The sequence below is a fragment of the Hirundo rustica genome, chromosome Z (assembly GCF_015227805.2).
Source record: "Hirundo rustica isolate bHirRus1 chromosome Z, bHirRus1.pri.v3, whole genome shotgun sequence".
NCBI lineage: Eukaryota > Metazoa > Chordata > Aves > Passeriformes > Hirundinidae > Hirundo > Hirundo rustica.
In genome coordinates this window covers 48710246-48724867 of record NC_053488.1, presented here as the reverse complement: position 1 = coordinate 48724867, position 14622 = coordinate 48710246, and the positions used below count along the sequence as shown (strand labels likewise).

At 36.1% G+C, this 14622-nt stretch overlaps 1 protein-coding gene across 2 annotated transcripts in view; it reads right to left on the bottom strand.

Annotated features, from left to right (window-relative positions):
• The window catches only part of EFNA5 (ephrin A5), a 214282-nt gene that overhangs the window by 25344 nt on the left and 174316 nt on the right, over positions 1-14622 (bottom strand). For both annotated transcript variants that reach the window (XR_005704500.2, XM_040090909.2), the window contains exon 2: positions 13841-14133. Coding sequence is in view for 1 of the 2 variants with exons in the window: in XM_040090909.2 (XP_039946843.1) it covers positions 13841-14133 (293 nt within the window). In the remaining variant the exon portion in view is untranslated. The remainder of the gene's footprint in view (positions 1-13840; positions 14134-14622) is intronic.

Here is a 14622-nt window from a genome sequence, read left to right as displayed (position 1 = left end):
TCTTATGTAAAACTATCAGTAGGAATTGACGCCTAGAAATTAAAAAAACTGTTTCTTCATGAAAGGGCACAGGAAAAAAAAAATACCACTTTTTAGTCTTTTGTCCCCCCTTCCCTCACAGGCAGTTATCATTTCAGAGTCTCCTTTATTTAGCCTAAAACACATTTGATTAAGAGCTAAGGCAATTTCATGGGACCTTCTGTTGCTGTTTTATTTGTGTGTCTTTCATTGCTGGTTATTCTTTGGTTGGTTTTGTTGTTTGGGGTTTGTTGTTTTGTTTTTTTTTTTTAAGAATGTGCATGTGCTTATAATCTCACCTCATATCTATAAGAATGGAGTGCAAATTTTCATGTATATATTAGTACACCTATGATATTAGACTATCATATGCTGTTCATAAGCACTTTGAGGAACGGCATACATCTTTGTGAAAATCCAGTGATATTCACACAAATACTAAGAATGCAACTTTAATTTAACATTTAATTTAGCATTTAAAGCATGTTTTTCATTCTCCTAGTCAACACAGTTCCAAAAAAAATCACTTCCTTTTCCTCCCACAACTTTAGGCAGTCCTTTATAAGGGTTTTCCCCAAGCTAACTCTTAACGTACATCTTTTCAACTTACTCCATAGTTTGGTTAGAAGCAATGCTACTGTCTCTGATAAGAAGCAGAAGGCATTTCCAAGCAGGGACAGGCTCACAGGTCTGGGACCTTGAAATCACGGCAGATGCTGGCCACACCAGGTAATTGCAAAACCACTGGAGAATTCACTTTGTCCTTCAATTAAGAAGGCAGAAATAGCATGGCATGACAAGTAGTTGGGAAAACTCCAGGGAAAATGAACATTTTATATTTTGCATCCCAAAGATTTGGGTGGCAAACTTTTCTAGAAGTTGACGTATTTCCTTAAGGAAGCTGAATCATACTTTGCAGAGAGTGATTCCTTCTGCCATTTTCTTCAACAGGACAGATTTCAGAGGGAATGTCTCTCTCTAAGGCACAATGATTACCACATTTGTTATGGAAAGGGAACTAAGCACAGAGAGGAAGTAAAGTTAAAGAAAAGACAGAGCTCTACCCCAAGAAGTGTCACAAACAGCTTGCTACCTAAACTAGGGCTAAATGTATCTTTAATCTCATTTTCATTTTGTGAAAATGTGTAGTGATTATGGTTATGCCACATCAAGAACAGGAAACAACAGCTGGTCAGATAAGCCCATAGAGGAGAATGATAATCGGTAATAATCTTCACTGGCACTTAATATTACTAATATCGTGCCCTTGTTAAAACATCTTCGTTTGTGAAAATTAGCATTTTTATAATCACAACAGCTTTACCACATAAAAATTCTTTTTGTCAAAGATCTAACCAATATCTCCCAGAGAAGTTGTGGAGTCTCCTTCGCCAGAGATATTCAAGAACCAACTGGACTCCGACCTCTGCCATGTGCTCTGGGATGATCCTGTAGAGGAGGGAGGCTGGACCACATGAACCACTGTGGTCTCTTACGACCTTATCCTTTCTATGAGTCTGTGATTCCATAATATTAGACTAGTTTATATTATTATTTTATAAATACACCTGTGTATATATACATATATGCACATATATCCATACACACATACATGCTAAATTAATGGTAAATATAGGAAAAAAGGTCAGTCAGTTGAGAAGAAAACATTTGTTATAAATATTTAATCTTTTTGGAAGAACAGTATCTCTAAGACAACACTCACCCTTAACAAAAAAAAATCTAGTAATAGATTTAATGCTTCTATTAAGACAGGAAGATAATCAAGTGTTCAGACCTACTGTATTAATCAGGTGTCCCATACTGATTTGGGGAAGAAAGAGGGTGCAATAATATCATGACACAAGATTTCAAAACCTCCACAGATCAGAATGGTCCTTGCAGAAATCTCTTTATGTCTGAGGGTGAACAGAATCCTTCCCTACTACATTTGAGTATTAGCCACAGGAAGTTTCTCAGGGGAATACCACTACCTCTACTGATTTTATCATGCCCTTTTCTTGCAAAGTATTTCACTGAAAATAATTGGAACCTAATGGCGCTTCAGAGGACTCCCTACATAAAAGAAAGAATAGGAAGAAATGTTATGTTTCAGAGTGTACTTTCTTTTCACCAGTTCCTTAGACATCCAATGGGAGCTGTCAGAGCCACCTGCCAATTAATTTTCTAAACTCTTTGAAATGAGTTTTTTTCTCCTTCAACCCTTCTTTGTCTCCTTTGTACAAACAGAAGATTTTTCACTTATGTTTTGATTTTTCTTAATTTTACACCATGCTAAAATGCAAAAATGGAAGCAAAAATGGAGATACCATAACAGAATAAAATATAGTGTTTCTCTTTTAATACATTGGAACATGATAACCTCAAACAGTAGTATGCTAGGAAATTGATTTTTGTCTGTCTGAAACACATGAAAGTCTGAAGGTAATATTGGCAATCTATCCTGCTGTTAAGCCCTGCAATGTTAATTTTGATCTCTTTCTTATCATTCTAGTAATTTCTTCATACCCTGTGCCAAGTTCATGGGCTGCTCCTACAGTGTTCCACAGAACCACTTGAGGAATATGAAGAGGTTACCTGTACTACTTTTTCCTGGAGTTCCATATAGGACGCATGAAGCCATCTTAAGGGAAAAAGGTAAAGAAAAAAGAAAGCATGAAATCAAAATTAATGAAAATGTGCTAAAATCGCAGGCAGACAGACTTCTCACTTCTATTGAAAATTTGGACTTTCCAAACAATTAAGAAATGTGGATCTGGTTTCTTTTTAACCTCATTTTGCTTTGTTGATTAACCTGTTTCTGTTCTTGAAATTAATTACACCATCTTGTGTCTCCACTGTATAATGTTATCAAGGAGGTGACAAATCATGCTAGCAGTGATGGTCCACATTGAAGTGGAATGCATAGTAAAATACATGTTTCCTCAAATGAACAGCCAAAACTGTTTATCTAAATGCCCATAATAACTGTTTTGCTTTCTGTGACGGTTGGGAGAAAAAAAAGTGTCTTCCAAAAAATCATTCTGGCAGCCAAGCTGCTTGTTAATAAAACCTGGAGAAACATTTGTGATTAATATAAATTACTAATTCCTCTTTTAATGTCTAAACATGACAGTGACTAATTTACACAGTTTTGCTTGAGCAGCCATTGAATATTTCGAGTGGGACTGCAAACAAAAAAAATGCTATTACACTGGTGTATGTTTCTAAGCAAAGCTACCACAGGTCCAATCACTACAAATGAGGATAACTTCCAGTCATACTGGTTGATTGTTTTGCTCCAAACTGGGGAAAAGAGCCAGCTGTGAAATTTACTAAACACTCCCCTATTATAAGGTGGAAGTGTCACATTTTTTAGGGGTATGAAAGTCTATTAAAAGAAGGACCTTTTGTTTTTGCTACCTGGTCAGCAGCACTTTTCAGTAGTGCAATGAGAGATTGCTAGACTCCTCCTATTTTAATTTTGAGACTCATCACTGCAACAAAGCATGTGAGGTAGAACACGGGTACTTTGCAGAACACCTCCAAACAGTTGTCAGGGGGATGCTTCCTTCCTCAGAGGGAGCCTTGCACACTTCGTTAAAGTGAGAACCATGTAAGAGATGTTTCAAACAGATGCTCACAAAAAATAAATAATATCCATATTTTAAGGCTCCAGATAACTGGTTTGACAATAACTACCTTTGTCTTGTGTTAAATATGTTTAAAATATATTCTTACACGGTTATTAATTTGAAACTCCAGTAGCATTATAATTTACCTGCTTACACTGAACTGCTAATAAAATAGAAGACTTGTGAAATAACAAGAAAATTTGATAAAAGAGATTGTTTAACAGAAACCTACCTATATAAATTGCTCGTGTATGAACTATACAACACCACTATCATCATTATCCTCACTGGAACATACCTTTATTTCTGGAAAAACATATGCTTTGCTTCTGAACCTCACTCATGTGCCTGTGGATTTCTGACTATGCCATTCCTCCCTTCTATTTTTTTACGTTGTTTACAGATAGTCCCCAAGGAAGACAGATTCCAGCTCATCGAAGCACTAGTAGGAACCGCATGAATAACTTCATGCCCATGGGGAAAAACAAATTCATGACTTATTTGTGCATCACTAGCCAGAAGCAAAGAGGTGTTGTTACGAAGCCCTCTTCAAGAGGACAGGCTGCATTCTTTCACAGTCCTGAAGATTCTGAAGAAAGGCACTACATTTAGGGTAAGACAGCAAGTCCTGCTGCAGCTGCTGTTACAGATCCTGGCTTCAGTCTCAACATGGGGCTCTGTGTTGTAGGGTAACAGTGTAGTCTTCAATGCCTTACACCTGAACATCTTCTGCAAAATCTGAAAATATTAGATAAGCAGTCCACATGTAATTACAGGAATGGAGAGAAAGGAAGATGACCCAGTATTGCCAAAAGCAGATGCGTCAAAAAAAAAACCTACTTAAAAAGAAACCCAAGATCATATCTTCACAATATCCTCACCTACAACTCTTAAGACATAATGTATGTGAGTTAAGCTGTTCTGGTTTAGTTTTGCCTGAACACATTTTGAATAACACTATGACTGAATTGTCAGGGCTCTTCAAATTGATTACTGTATCTCCGTTCTGATTCAAATAATTAAGATCCTTTCACCTCCAGAAGATCAACAACAGCAATGTTATTCCCCATAACCATCAAAAGGAGCCTGGTTACATTCGTGCATAGAGGTATGGTACGAGTGAGATTTTGATACACCCTCAAGCCATTCTTAATCCCCTAAAGTAGCATTGTATCTAGCTGGCTATACCTCTTGATACTCTAAATATTAAATATCCATGATGTAAATGGAAGGCCAGGGAGACTTTAGAGACAGTAAAAATCTCATTTGGTCAATAATGTGGATGATCTACTGCTTTTCTGAGGGAGAGTGAAAATATTTAAAATGCTGAAAAGATTTTTCTGTAGTTTTTCAGAATAAAGCATTTCTATGTAGTTCTGAATATTCTCGTAAAAAAAAAAAAAATTCTACATGATTTATACTGACTTGTCAAGAATGTTGGAGATATTAACTGCATGTGCCATTTTAAGCTTAGAGTCCTGACCACCCTGTCTGAAGAGTACATGCCACCTGGAAATAAGGAAGTTATTGAGAATTCTGTACTGTTTTCCTTTTTCACAGCATCCTGTAATATCAGATGGTTAGGCAGACTAGAAACAAATCTACTTTTTAAAAATTTAAGTATTTAAAAAAAATGGAGTTGAATGTTGAATATTAACTTCTAAAACAAGATCATCAGCCAATCACTCAGCATGTGGAAGTATTTTTTCATTGAGCGAGTTTGGTTTTGGTCTAGTGGTTGCAGGCATGCATATATAATCAAGTTGGTATCACAACACATACAGAATCACCCAAGAAAGTGCTGCCTTGGTGATTTAGTCTGAAGAACAGAGAGGCTTAACATGCTGATGACATGGAGGCAGTGAAGTACAACACTGTTATTCCAAGTGTCATGCTATGCAGTTTTCATTTCTGTTGGCATCTGCTCCTATGTTACAAAAAGGCATGCTTCCAATACAACAGGTCATTAAACAGGTTTCAGTTTGCTCAGAAATCAAATTAGAACACTGTTACAGAGTTACAAATCCTCAGATAATTTTTAATATTACTCTCTGCTTCTGTGAATCCTTTCATCCATGGAATCCACGTGCTTCAGCTTATTAATATTGTAGCATTCCAATGAAGTATCACTGCAATGAGTCTCATCCTCCAACTTAAGTGCAGCAACCTCTGAGATGTTAAGTTGCCGCTGTTGAACATCAAAATCTAAAATAAGAAATGATGAATGGTCCATGAGGATTTAAAGAGCTCTGAGCAATTCATTCAACTGTACTTCCAGCAGAACACTAAAATTTAAACACTTTTAAGAAAATTGCATTGGGATTTTTACAAGAATCACAAATGCAAAAAAGTACAGTCACCAATAGAGAACATTTAGTCGCCATTTGTCTTAAGGCAGGTGCCTCACATATGGATTCATCTAGTTCCTAATGCTGCCTAAAAATCTTTTATCCAAGTTCTAACCAATCTTTTTAATGCTTGTGATTGGATTATTCAATAATTGAATTAACATTCAATATATGCTTTATTTTTCTACAAAATGAAGTGGCCTTTGTAAAGCAGCTTAGATGAGAAAGAAAAAATGGCAGAGAAAAGAAAATCCTGTCATTCACTTTTCTGTGGTCACTCCATCACCCTTTCTAATGATCAAAATCAGTACTTCAGTATAAAGTAACATGTCACTGATGTTCACAGGAGGGTGAAGACCTTATAAAATATGTTATAGACAATGTTCAGAGATGCAAGGGGGTATAACCTCCCCTCTTTTATTTTTCTGTTTCCCTGAGGACCTTAATGACACTTCAATTTTTGAAGCATGTGAATCCAAACCTTCTTTTTTAAACCTGCTTTCTGAAAGATATTAATTCCCTTTGAAAAACGCAGGCAATAGAGACCAGTGCTGGTCTGGTCTTCGTTTTCTGATATGGATTTCTCCCAAGTCCCAAATTATTCAACAGCTTTCAATGTTCCCTTTGAGGTTTCTAAGAATACAACCAACTGGTAGACACTGGTGACTATTTCCGCTTTCTTTTAAGCAGGACCAATACTTAATCTTTTTCTGATGCTTTCTAACAGAAACCAGTCCTTTAATCTACACACTAGGCTAAGCATGAATCCCCTTTAAAGGTCACCTTCCTTGTTTGTCTAATGTTATCACAAAAAAAATATTTTTTAAAGTACACATTTATCAAACCCTTTCAATTGCTTTGATTTCATTCAGAACATCTCAAGTGATTCTAGTAAAGCAGCTATCAAAGCACGAGTTGCAGTAGAGAGACATGTCTGATCCCACTGATGTCAAAGCAGAATCAGTGTTTATGTTGATTTGGCCCAGATGGAAAGGTTAATGGGGAACCTGGCAATAAACAATGTTTATCTAAAAGAGAAGCGCAATTAACCTGCTAAAAATGTTTGCAATTCCCTCAGCATCCTTTAATAATGTTCTTTAGTTAACCTTCATTTTTCAGTTTTTGGTGCAAACCAGGATATCCAAAGAGAGAGTTCAAAAAGTGATCTTCATGTTTTCAAAAAACAGTGAGGAAATGTAAGCACTAGCAGTACCTGAATTAGCTAACACCTGTTGAAGTGAAGACAGGCTGCAGTTTTTCACTTGCTGATGGACAAATCCCAGCTTCACTTTCAAAGCAAATTAAATGCTATTTAGATCAACCATTTGACAACTTTTTAGAAACAATTTTTAGTTGAGTAAATAAAGTGACTTCACTGCCACCAGTATAAGCTAAGTATGGTATGACAAGATTTACCATCAATCTGCCCTACTCGTTCCTCTAAAGCGCACACAGCTCTCTAAAGGTAAATTTTGTCCCAAGTCAAATCTTTGATTCTGAGTCCCAGTATTTACAGATTCATGACAGAAAATTACGCAAACTAGGCCTTTTAGAGCATGTAAGTCACTGATATGAGAGGACAAAAACACCCAAAGAGAGGTTTTCTTAAAGACTTATGTACAGCTACTCAGTGAAAAGATGACTGCTTATTAAGAAACCATATATTCTAAGTGCTGGATGATTAAAAAAAGAAGACAATTTCTAGAGTATTACCAGTTGAATATTACTGTGCTATCTCAGCTGGGATATGGCAACTAAAGCACTGACTGCACTGACTGACTTCCTCTAACAAAGTAAGTATTCTATGTAATCTAACCGAACAGCTAGCCAAACTGTCTATAGTAACCTTTGACTGATTCTCATACTCTTTAGGCTGCACATGAAAAGTCCTATTATATTCTTTAAATTATCTCCTTTAATTGAGAAATTTCCTCAGTTAAATAAGGCTCAAAATCTGAGAGCATATGTAGGCCCTCAGACAGCACCTCCGACCAAGAGACCTACAGTCAGCAGCATAAACTGCTGTGCTGATGACATCAACTGGTTCTGATAAAGCAAGATTTCCAGGTTTACAGCAGGATGATTAAAAGAGCAAGAAGTGTAGTTTTTGGGGGTATTCACATTTACATTTTCTGATAAGACAAAATTACAGTTCACAGACTTTCTGTTCTTGCTCCCACTACATCAAACTAAACCTCTCGCAAACATGGAGATCCCTAAACCAAATACCATCTTACAGCGAGTCATGCCTTTTCATGCAAAACGTTGATATCCACTAATATTAAGCTGCTGCTCAAGCAAGAGTAATGAGATCTATGCAGCTATTTAATATCATTCTTTTTTGAGCACGTGAAAAAATATGTTATGGCAACTGTTACAATGAATTAGAGTGAAGATTTCTCAGTAGTTTTCTCCTATACAGTATCCCAGGCTACTCAACCTTGCCTCTGCAAACTCACCTTTCTGAATTCCTGCTATACTGAACCCAATCCTAAAAGAATAATAGCCAAGCTAGCAATCTGGAAGCTTCCAGGGTCTTAGTCATATTGTTAGGTCTGTGTTAATTTCCATGAAAAAGTGAACACTGCACTTCCTTTGTTGAATGCTGATTTATAGAGGGATATGTACAGTTCTTCCCTGTGAGTTAAGACTTCTAAATTATGCCAGTAATTCTTCATTAAATATCAAAAATTCATAAAGGATCACCAGCAGCAGCAAGCAGTGGTAGCATCCCCAGCAATTCAGTGGCTAAGACACCTGGAGAGAGCATTTCAGTACAGGTTCTGCCACAAATATTTCATCTGGAAAGTAGTGAATTATGCTTACATATTAAGATAAAAAGACAGTAACCCTACCAAAAATCAGCCTGATCACAAAACATGGAATAGCACAGGACACAAAAATTGATAGAGAATTGCAGCAGAGGCTAAAGAAAAATAACAGCACAAACAAGCACTCTACTCTTAACCACTCACAAAACATGGTAGAAGGGTGTAAAGAGAGCAAGTTTAGCCTGACTGTCATCAGGGACTGCTACTGGCTCAACAAGAACTAAGCTAGAGACCTTATTAATACAAGTTAACTACCTAATTAATAGGCAGAAGAGGTGTAGGCATTAAAACACTTTTTACTGTTTTTTCCTTAAAATCCTTAGAATCAGAGAAGCCTCCAGATGTGTCCAGAATCATTGTCCAGCTACCTGGCAGCTATTAGAGAAAAATGACAGCAGGATTCAAACAGTTCCACAGTCTTTGGAATGGGGGTGAGGACAACTTCCAGAAACAGAGGAGGAACCAGCTAACAGAAGACACAATTTTTATATTAGAAATAATGCAAATCACATGTTTTCCTTTAGAAGCAAAATCTAAGACCATCAAGATGGAATATCATTTGAATAAAAAAACTCTCAGAATCAGAAATTTCAGGAAAAGAAGGAAGTAGGTCAGAGAAAAAAAGGATAATGGGGAACAAGCACAATCACAAAAAATATCAAGGGAACAGGTAACAGCAGGTTTCTTGGGAATATATTCTAGGAGAAAAAGGAGAATAGGATGGTTATATGTTATTAAGAAGCATATGTACAACTGAAACAACAACTTTTATTTGAAACTGTTTCTTAATTTAGCCATAAATGCATGAACTATTTAAAATATTATTTATAGCCATAATTAAATTAAAACTTAACAGCACACTATCCTGATGTGGTACAATACAAGTGTGTACAAGTAATACAATTTCACCAAAGCTTTCTCAATTGACAATCAGAAGCTTCATGCAAATGAATGATGGTAATAAAGGTACAGTGATAGTGACACATTAAAGCTGAGACAAAAATACAGCACAAACATTTTGAAATAATCTAGGAAAGACACATGCAAGGGATAAAACTAGAAAGGAACAGCAGCAAAAAAAAAGGTTATACAAATAAATCACAGGTTTTTAACTTTTCAAAAGGATTTTTAGAAGAGGAAAAGGACTCTTTTCTCAAAAAGAATGGAGAAAAACCCCCACAAATTATGTCTAGATATATAAAAAGTAAAGCCTGCTTACTCTTAGCAAAAATCATCAGAATCTTGTGGAGAACAGAAGAGAAGCAAGAGAACTTTGAATAAGAGCAAACTACTTTGTCATTCTCGGAAAAAGGTATAGGCATATATAAATTTAAAGACTTGAAGTGATCAAATTACTAAATAAACAATATACATAAAATCTTGGAAGATATTATAAAAATACCATAGATATTTTATCTGTAAATAAGGACAAATTACTGAATTCTTCTCTGAAATAACTGGACTGATCACTCAGAGAAAAGCATGTATCACACCCTAATAATTAGTATAACTTTCAACACTACACTGGTGCTTTCAAGAAAAGAACAACCTTTAAGCTCTAGCTTAAATCAACAAAACAGCTTGGCTTAGCAACTGAGGTCAGGATTCTGCAGAAATCTGTACCAGCCTGCTTCTAGACACATCTTCCTTCTTTTTATTTCAATAGCCCTGATATGTACTTGCCAAATTGTCACTTATACTTTTACTTAACACATGAATAAATTATCTGCAATTAGGTTAAGATTATGGAAATTATATGATCATTTTGAAATATATAATTATGTAACATTATACATCTTAGGATTTTTCCCTTCCTAGCATTTGAGTTCATCTCACCTTGCACAGTACCTCACCTTAACCTAAATACCAAAACTTATATTTCATTCCAAAGAACATTAAAATCATTGTCATGACACTATTTTGTTTCTGCATTCTCTATATTCACTTGCTTCTGGGTCAGTAGTAGTACCATTTTCTTTGTTTTCAGGCTGGCATACACTAACCTGAGATAAGCACCTGATAAGAACTAAGTAAAAATTGAGACTTCAAGTCATGATCTATTATTTGTTTTCCCCAGCTCCACACTGTGCATGCCCTAACTAAATACAAGTTAATTTCTCTGTAAATATTTAATAACCTGTTCTTCTTTCAAAAGCAAACTCAATCAGTACTTTTGATTGGATGACTGTAATGTTGAATTCACTTGCTCAATATAAATTTGATATCAAATGGATAAGATTTTTCCCTTGCGTTATCGTAGAATGAACATGCAAAGAATGGAGAGCCAAGTTCATCTAAACAACATGTGAAGGCAATGGCATAACAAAGAGTGGTGGTATTTTCCAAATGAACGATTCAGACAAAGAGACAGTGATTGTACACAAATTATTTCATTTTCTGAAAATAACAGTAGCAAGAGAAGCAAGCCACATCCTTAAAAGGTAAACCGTGATGATTTTTGACAAAGCACCAGACAGTAATTAAGCTAACCAGCCACTTAATATTTGTCTTTTCAGAGGTCTAGACTACACAGCATATTTTGTAACCCTTTAATACAACATGCCAGACTGATCCTATATAGTCAGTTTTCCCTCTCTCCTGCAGGGAGGGCAAAGGTTTCAGATCTGCTGAGCAAAGGAAACTTTTCATAGCAAAGCAGTAATTTGTTTAAAATGCTGATGCAGAAAGGGAACAAAAGTGGTCTACACAGCCTGAACTAACACCTGCTTACAATTTTGATGAGGAAACAAGGAACAACATTTCACCATCTTCTTTCTTCAGCATAGACTGAGGAAAAAAAACATTCCAGAATGGAAAACTGTGCACTGAAAAGGTATGCATATTATTGTTAACATATTGGACAGCACTTCTCCAAAATTTCTACCACGTCAACGCCCTTGTTAATCCCCTCAGCAAAGCAAAGGATGAAGGAGAAAAATACTTAAACTACAGAAAAATAGGAAAAATGCCATTGTGTCACTAAAACATGACTAAAAATTCAATTTCAACCAAGATTAGCTTAAACTAATACTTTATATCTCTTTGCAATTTTTCTTTGCAATTTTACCTTTCATTTTAAAAAAATAATTCCTTATGAATGCAGTTGAATATCGTAAAGCTCTTCAAATTTTGAAGTTCTTCAGAACAATTGTATTGAAGGAAGCTCTTGACAACTAAAAATGAATGTTATAGAATTTTAAATGCAAGTGATATGATTTTTAGTGACATATTGAATTTGATCACAAATGAGGAAAACCGGGCATAAGCAACCTGGATGTATTTAAACTACAGTATCTTGCTTGAGAGTTCAATGGATTTTGTATGCTTTAACAATGACGATATTAGACTGCCCAAGCTGAGATTTCTCTTTTTTTTTTTCCTTCACTTTCATCTTTGGTTTTCATCTTTATTAAACATTTATCTTTTTTCTTCTTTTTAAAAAAAATTAGAAAACCAATTATTATTGTAGTCTTCCAGCTACTTATGCCATTCCAGTGCTACATTTTCTAGCACCTTGTGATGATAGACTGCATTCCTTAGCTTAACTATTCCTGCTTATTTGACTGATGATGCTCTGGAACTGAATATAAAAAATGCTAACAAAACAAAAAACCCAAAAACCCACAACCAACCAAACAAACAAAAGCACTGTTCCAAGGGAGCCTGTTATCAAAATTTTGAATTACACAGAGCTCTTGCTGAAGTGACACAAGCAGGACTGGGCCTACACAACACAGATTTGTTAATCCCTGAACATTATCTACCTAACTCTGATATCCTTTTAGGATTTCTCTTATCAAACCCCCGTTTTAAATAACATTATTTAAAATATTGTTCTATTATTTCATTTCAGCACAAGAATAAGGCACAGTTTTTCTGATGAAAAAGCACTACTCACTAGAGGATTTTTCTTGATGGAAGAAAAAGAAATTAATCAGAAACTATCCACTAAGGCTGTGATTTCCATGTGGATTATGGAAGGGAAAACAAAAATCTCAATGTTGAAGAAATGAAGCTGAAAACAGGGATCATATGTATTCAGTTTCTCTGGTGAAATGAGGTGGAATGACTGTTTCACAGCAGAAAGACCAACACACATATGAAAGCAATATTTATTGGGATCTGCAATCTATCTAAAGTTTTCCACTCTGTTGCCTAAAACTAAAAACTAGGAAAAAAAATTAAGCTAGAGCAGTCAAAACTTGTTAGGAGTTAAAGCTACAGGTACAAAATGAGTTGATGAAATAAGATCTTTGTTGGGACTGTTAAACACATGAGGTAGTTGAAATGATATGACATGCACAGTGGAGTTAGGAAATCAGTTTGCTTAACTCACTGGGTTTTAACCTTCTGGTGTTTTCACTTCCTTAGACCCATGTGATGTCTCCTGCCTCTTGTCTGGGTGCCTAGAGCAGATCTCACCTGCTTGCCTCCTGCTCCCAGAGCACTCCCATTGCCATAGCTCACCCATGAAAATGTTGTGTGGGAAAGGAAGGTAGAAGAAAGAAACCACTTGACTAAATACTAGGATCATTGTGCCCGAGAAGTTACAGCTTTAAATATCACTGGGCTACTGACATCAGCAGCATATTAATGTTAAATACTACAGAGACAAGAGTATTTCAACTAAGCAAGTAAGAAAATTGAGGTATTCCACATATAAAGGATCAATTGTTTTCCTCATATTTGGAGACAATTTTTATCCCTCCTTCTTGCCCCACCTCAGAGTGCTGAAATAAATGTAATGGTGCATTTTGCTTTAAAAGTCAGCAGTGGTTCAGTGAACAGGCTGGCATGCTATTTCATGTGAGAAAAGAAGATATGATTTAATGTCATCTTCACTAGCTGGATTGGTAGTTAATGTATCTGGGGATAATTTAAACTCGTGTTTGCTGTAAAGCATCTGCGTTATATACCATTTGGCCCTCCATATTTTCACAGAGTATAGGTGAAAAATTAGCTGTGTTTCTTATACCTGCTGTGCAACAATGGTAAATGTCTCTGTACTCACAGATGTAGAAATATTCCCGGCCTGGCCTGAACTCAAATCCCAGCGAGAAGGGTGTGAAGAGCTGGAACTTTTCCGAGAACTTCAACGGCCCATTTGGGGAATGTGGCCGATTACACTCCCACCTCTTGAACCCTTTGGAAGTGTGATCACAGGAGCTGTAGCCGTCAAAGTTCACCATGTACAGGACATAGCGTTCGGTCTTATCTTCTGGCACTGAGTCATCATAGTGAGGGCAGAACACATCCAGGTAGTCATTGATGCAGACATCGATGTGGTAGTCACCTCGCTGGAATCTGAAACCACAGGAGGAGTTCAAACATAAGCACAGTTGTCTCAGGATGACCTCATTCTCATATGAAAGGGCATCACTAATGGCACTTCATTTCACTCCAGCCATGCACATTCACTCTCAAAAATGACCCTTACAATTCACCAGAGCTATCAGAGATGTATTATGCAGGAATATGGTCATACGACCTTTTGGATAAAGGTTTTGCTCTATTCTTTTACAAAGTAAGTCTGTTTTTATCACCCATCCAGTTATAGACTATCTTGCCCTATGGTTTATTGAATAATAAATGAAGAAAATGTCTGTCTTATTTGGTTGGTTTTGGTCTTTTGGGTTTTTTTTTTTTTTTTTTTTTTTGGTTTTGTTTGTTTGTTTTTTAACTGAAGAAAGAAACAAGAAGCAGCAAAGAAGCCAAAACTGTATCAGCCTTCCCAAATCAGTGTCTATAGAAACATCTGCATATCCATGCAAATAAATAACCCAAACATAACAT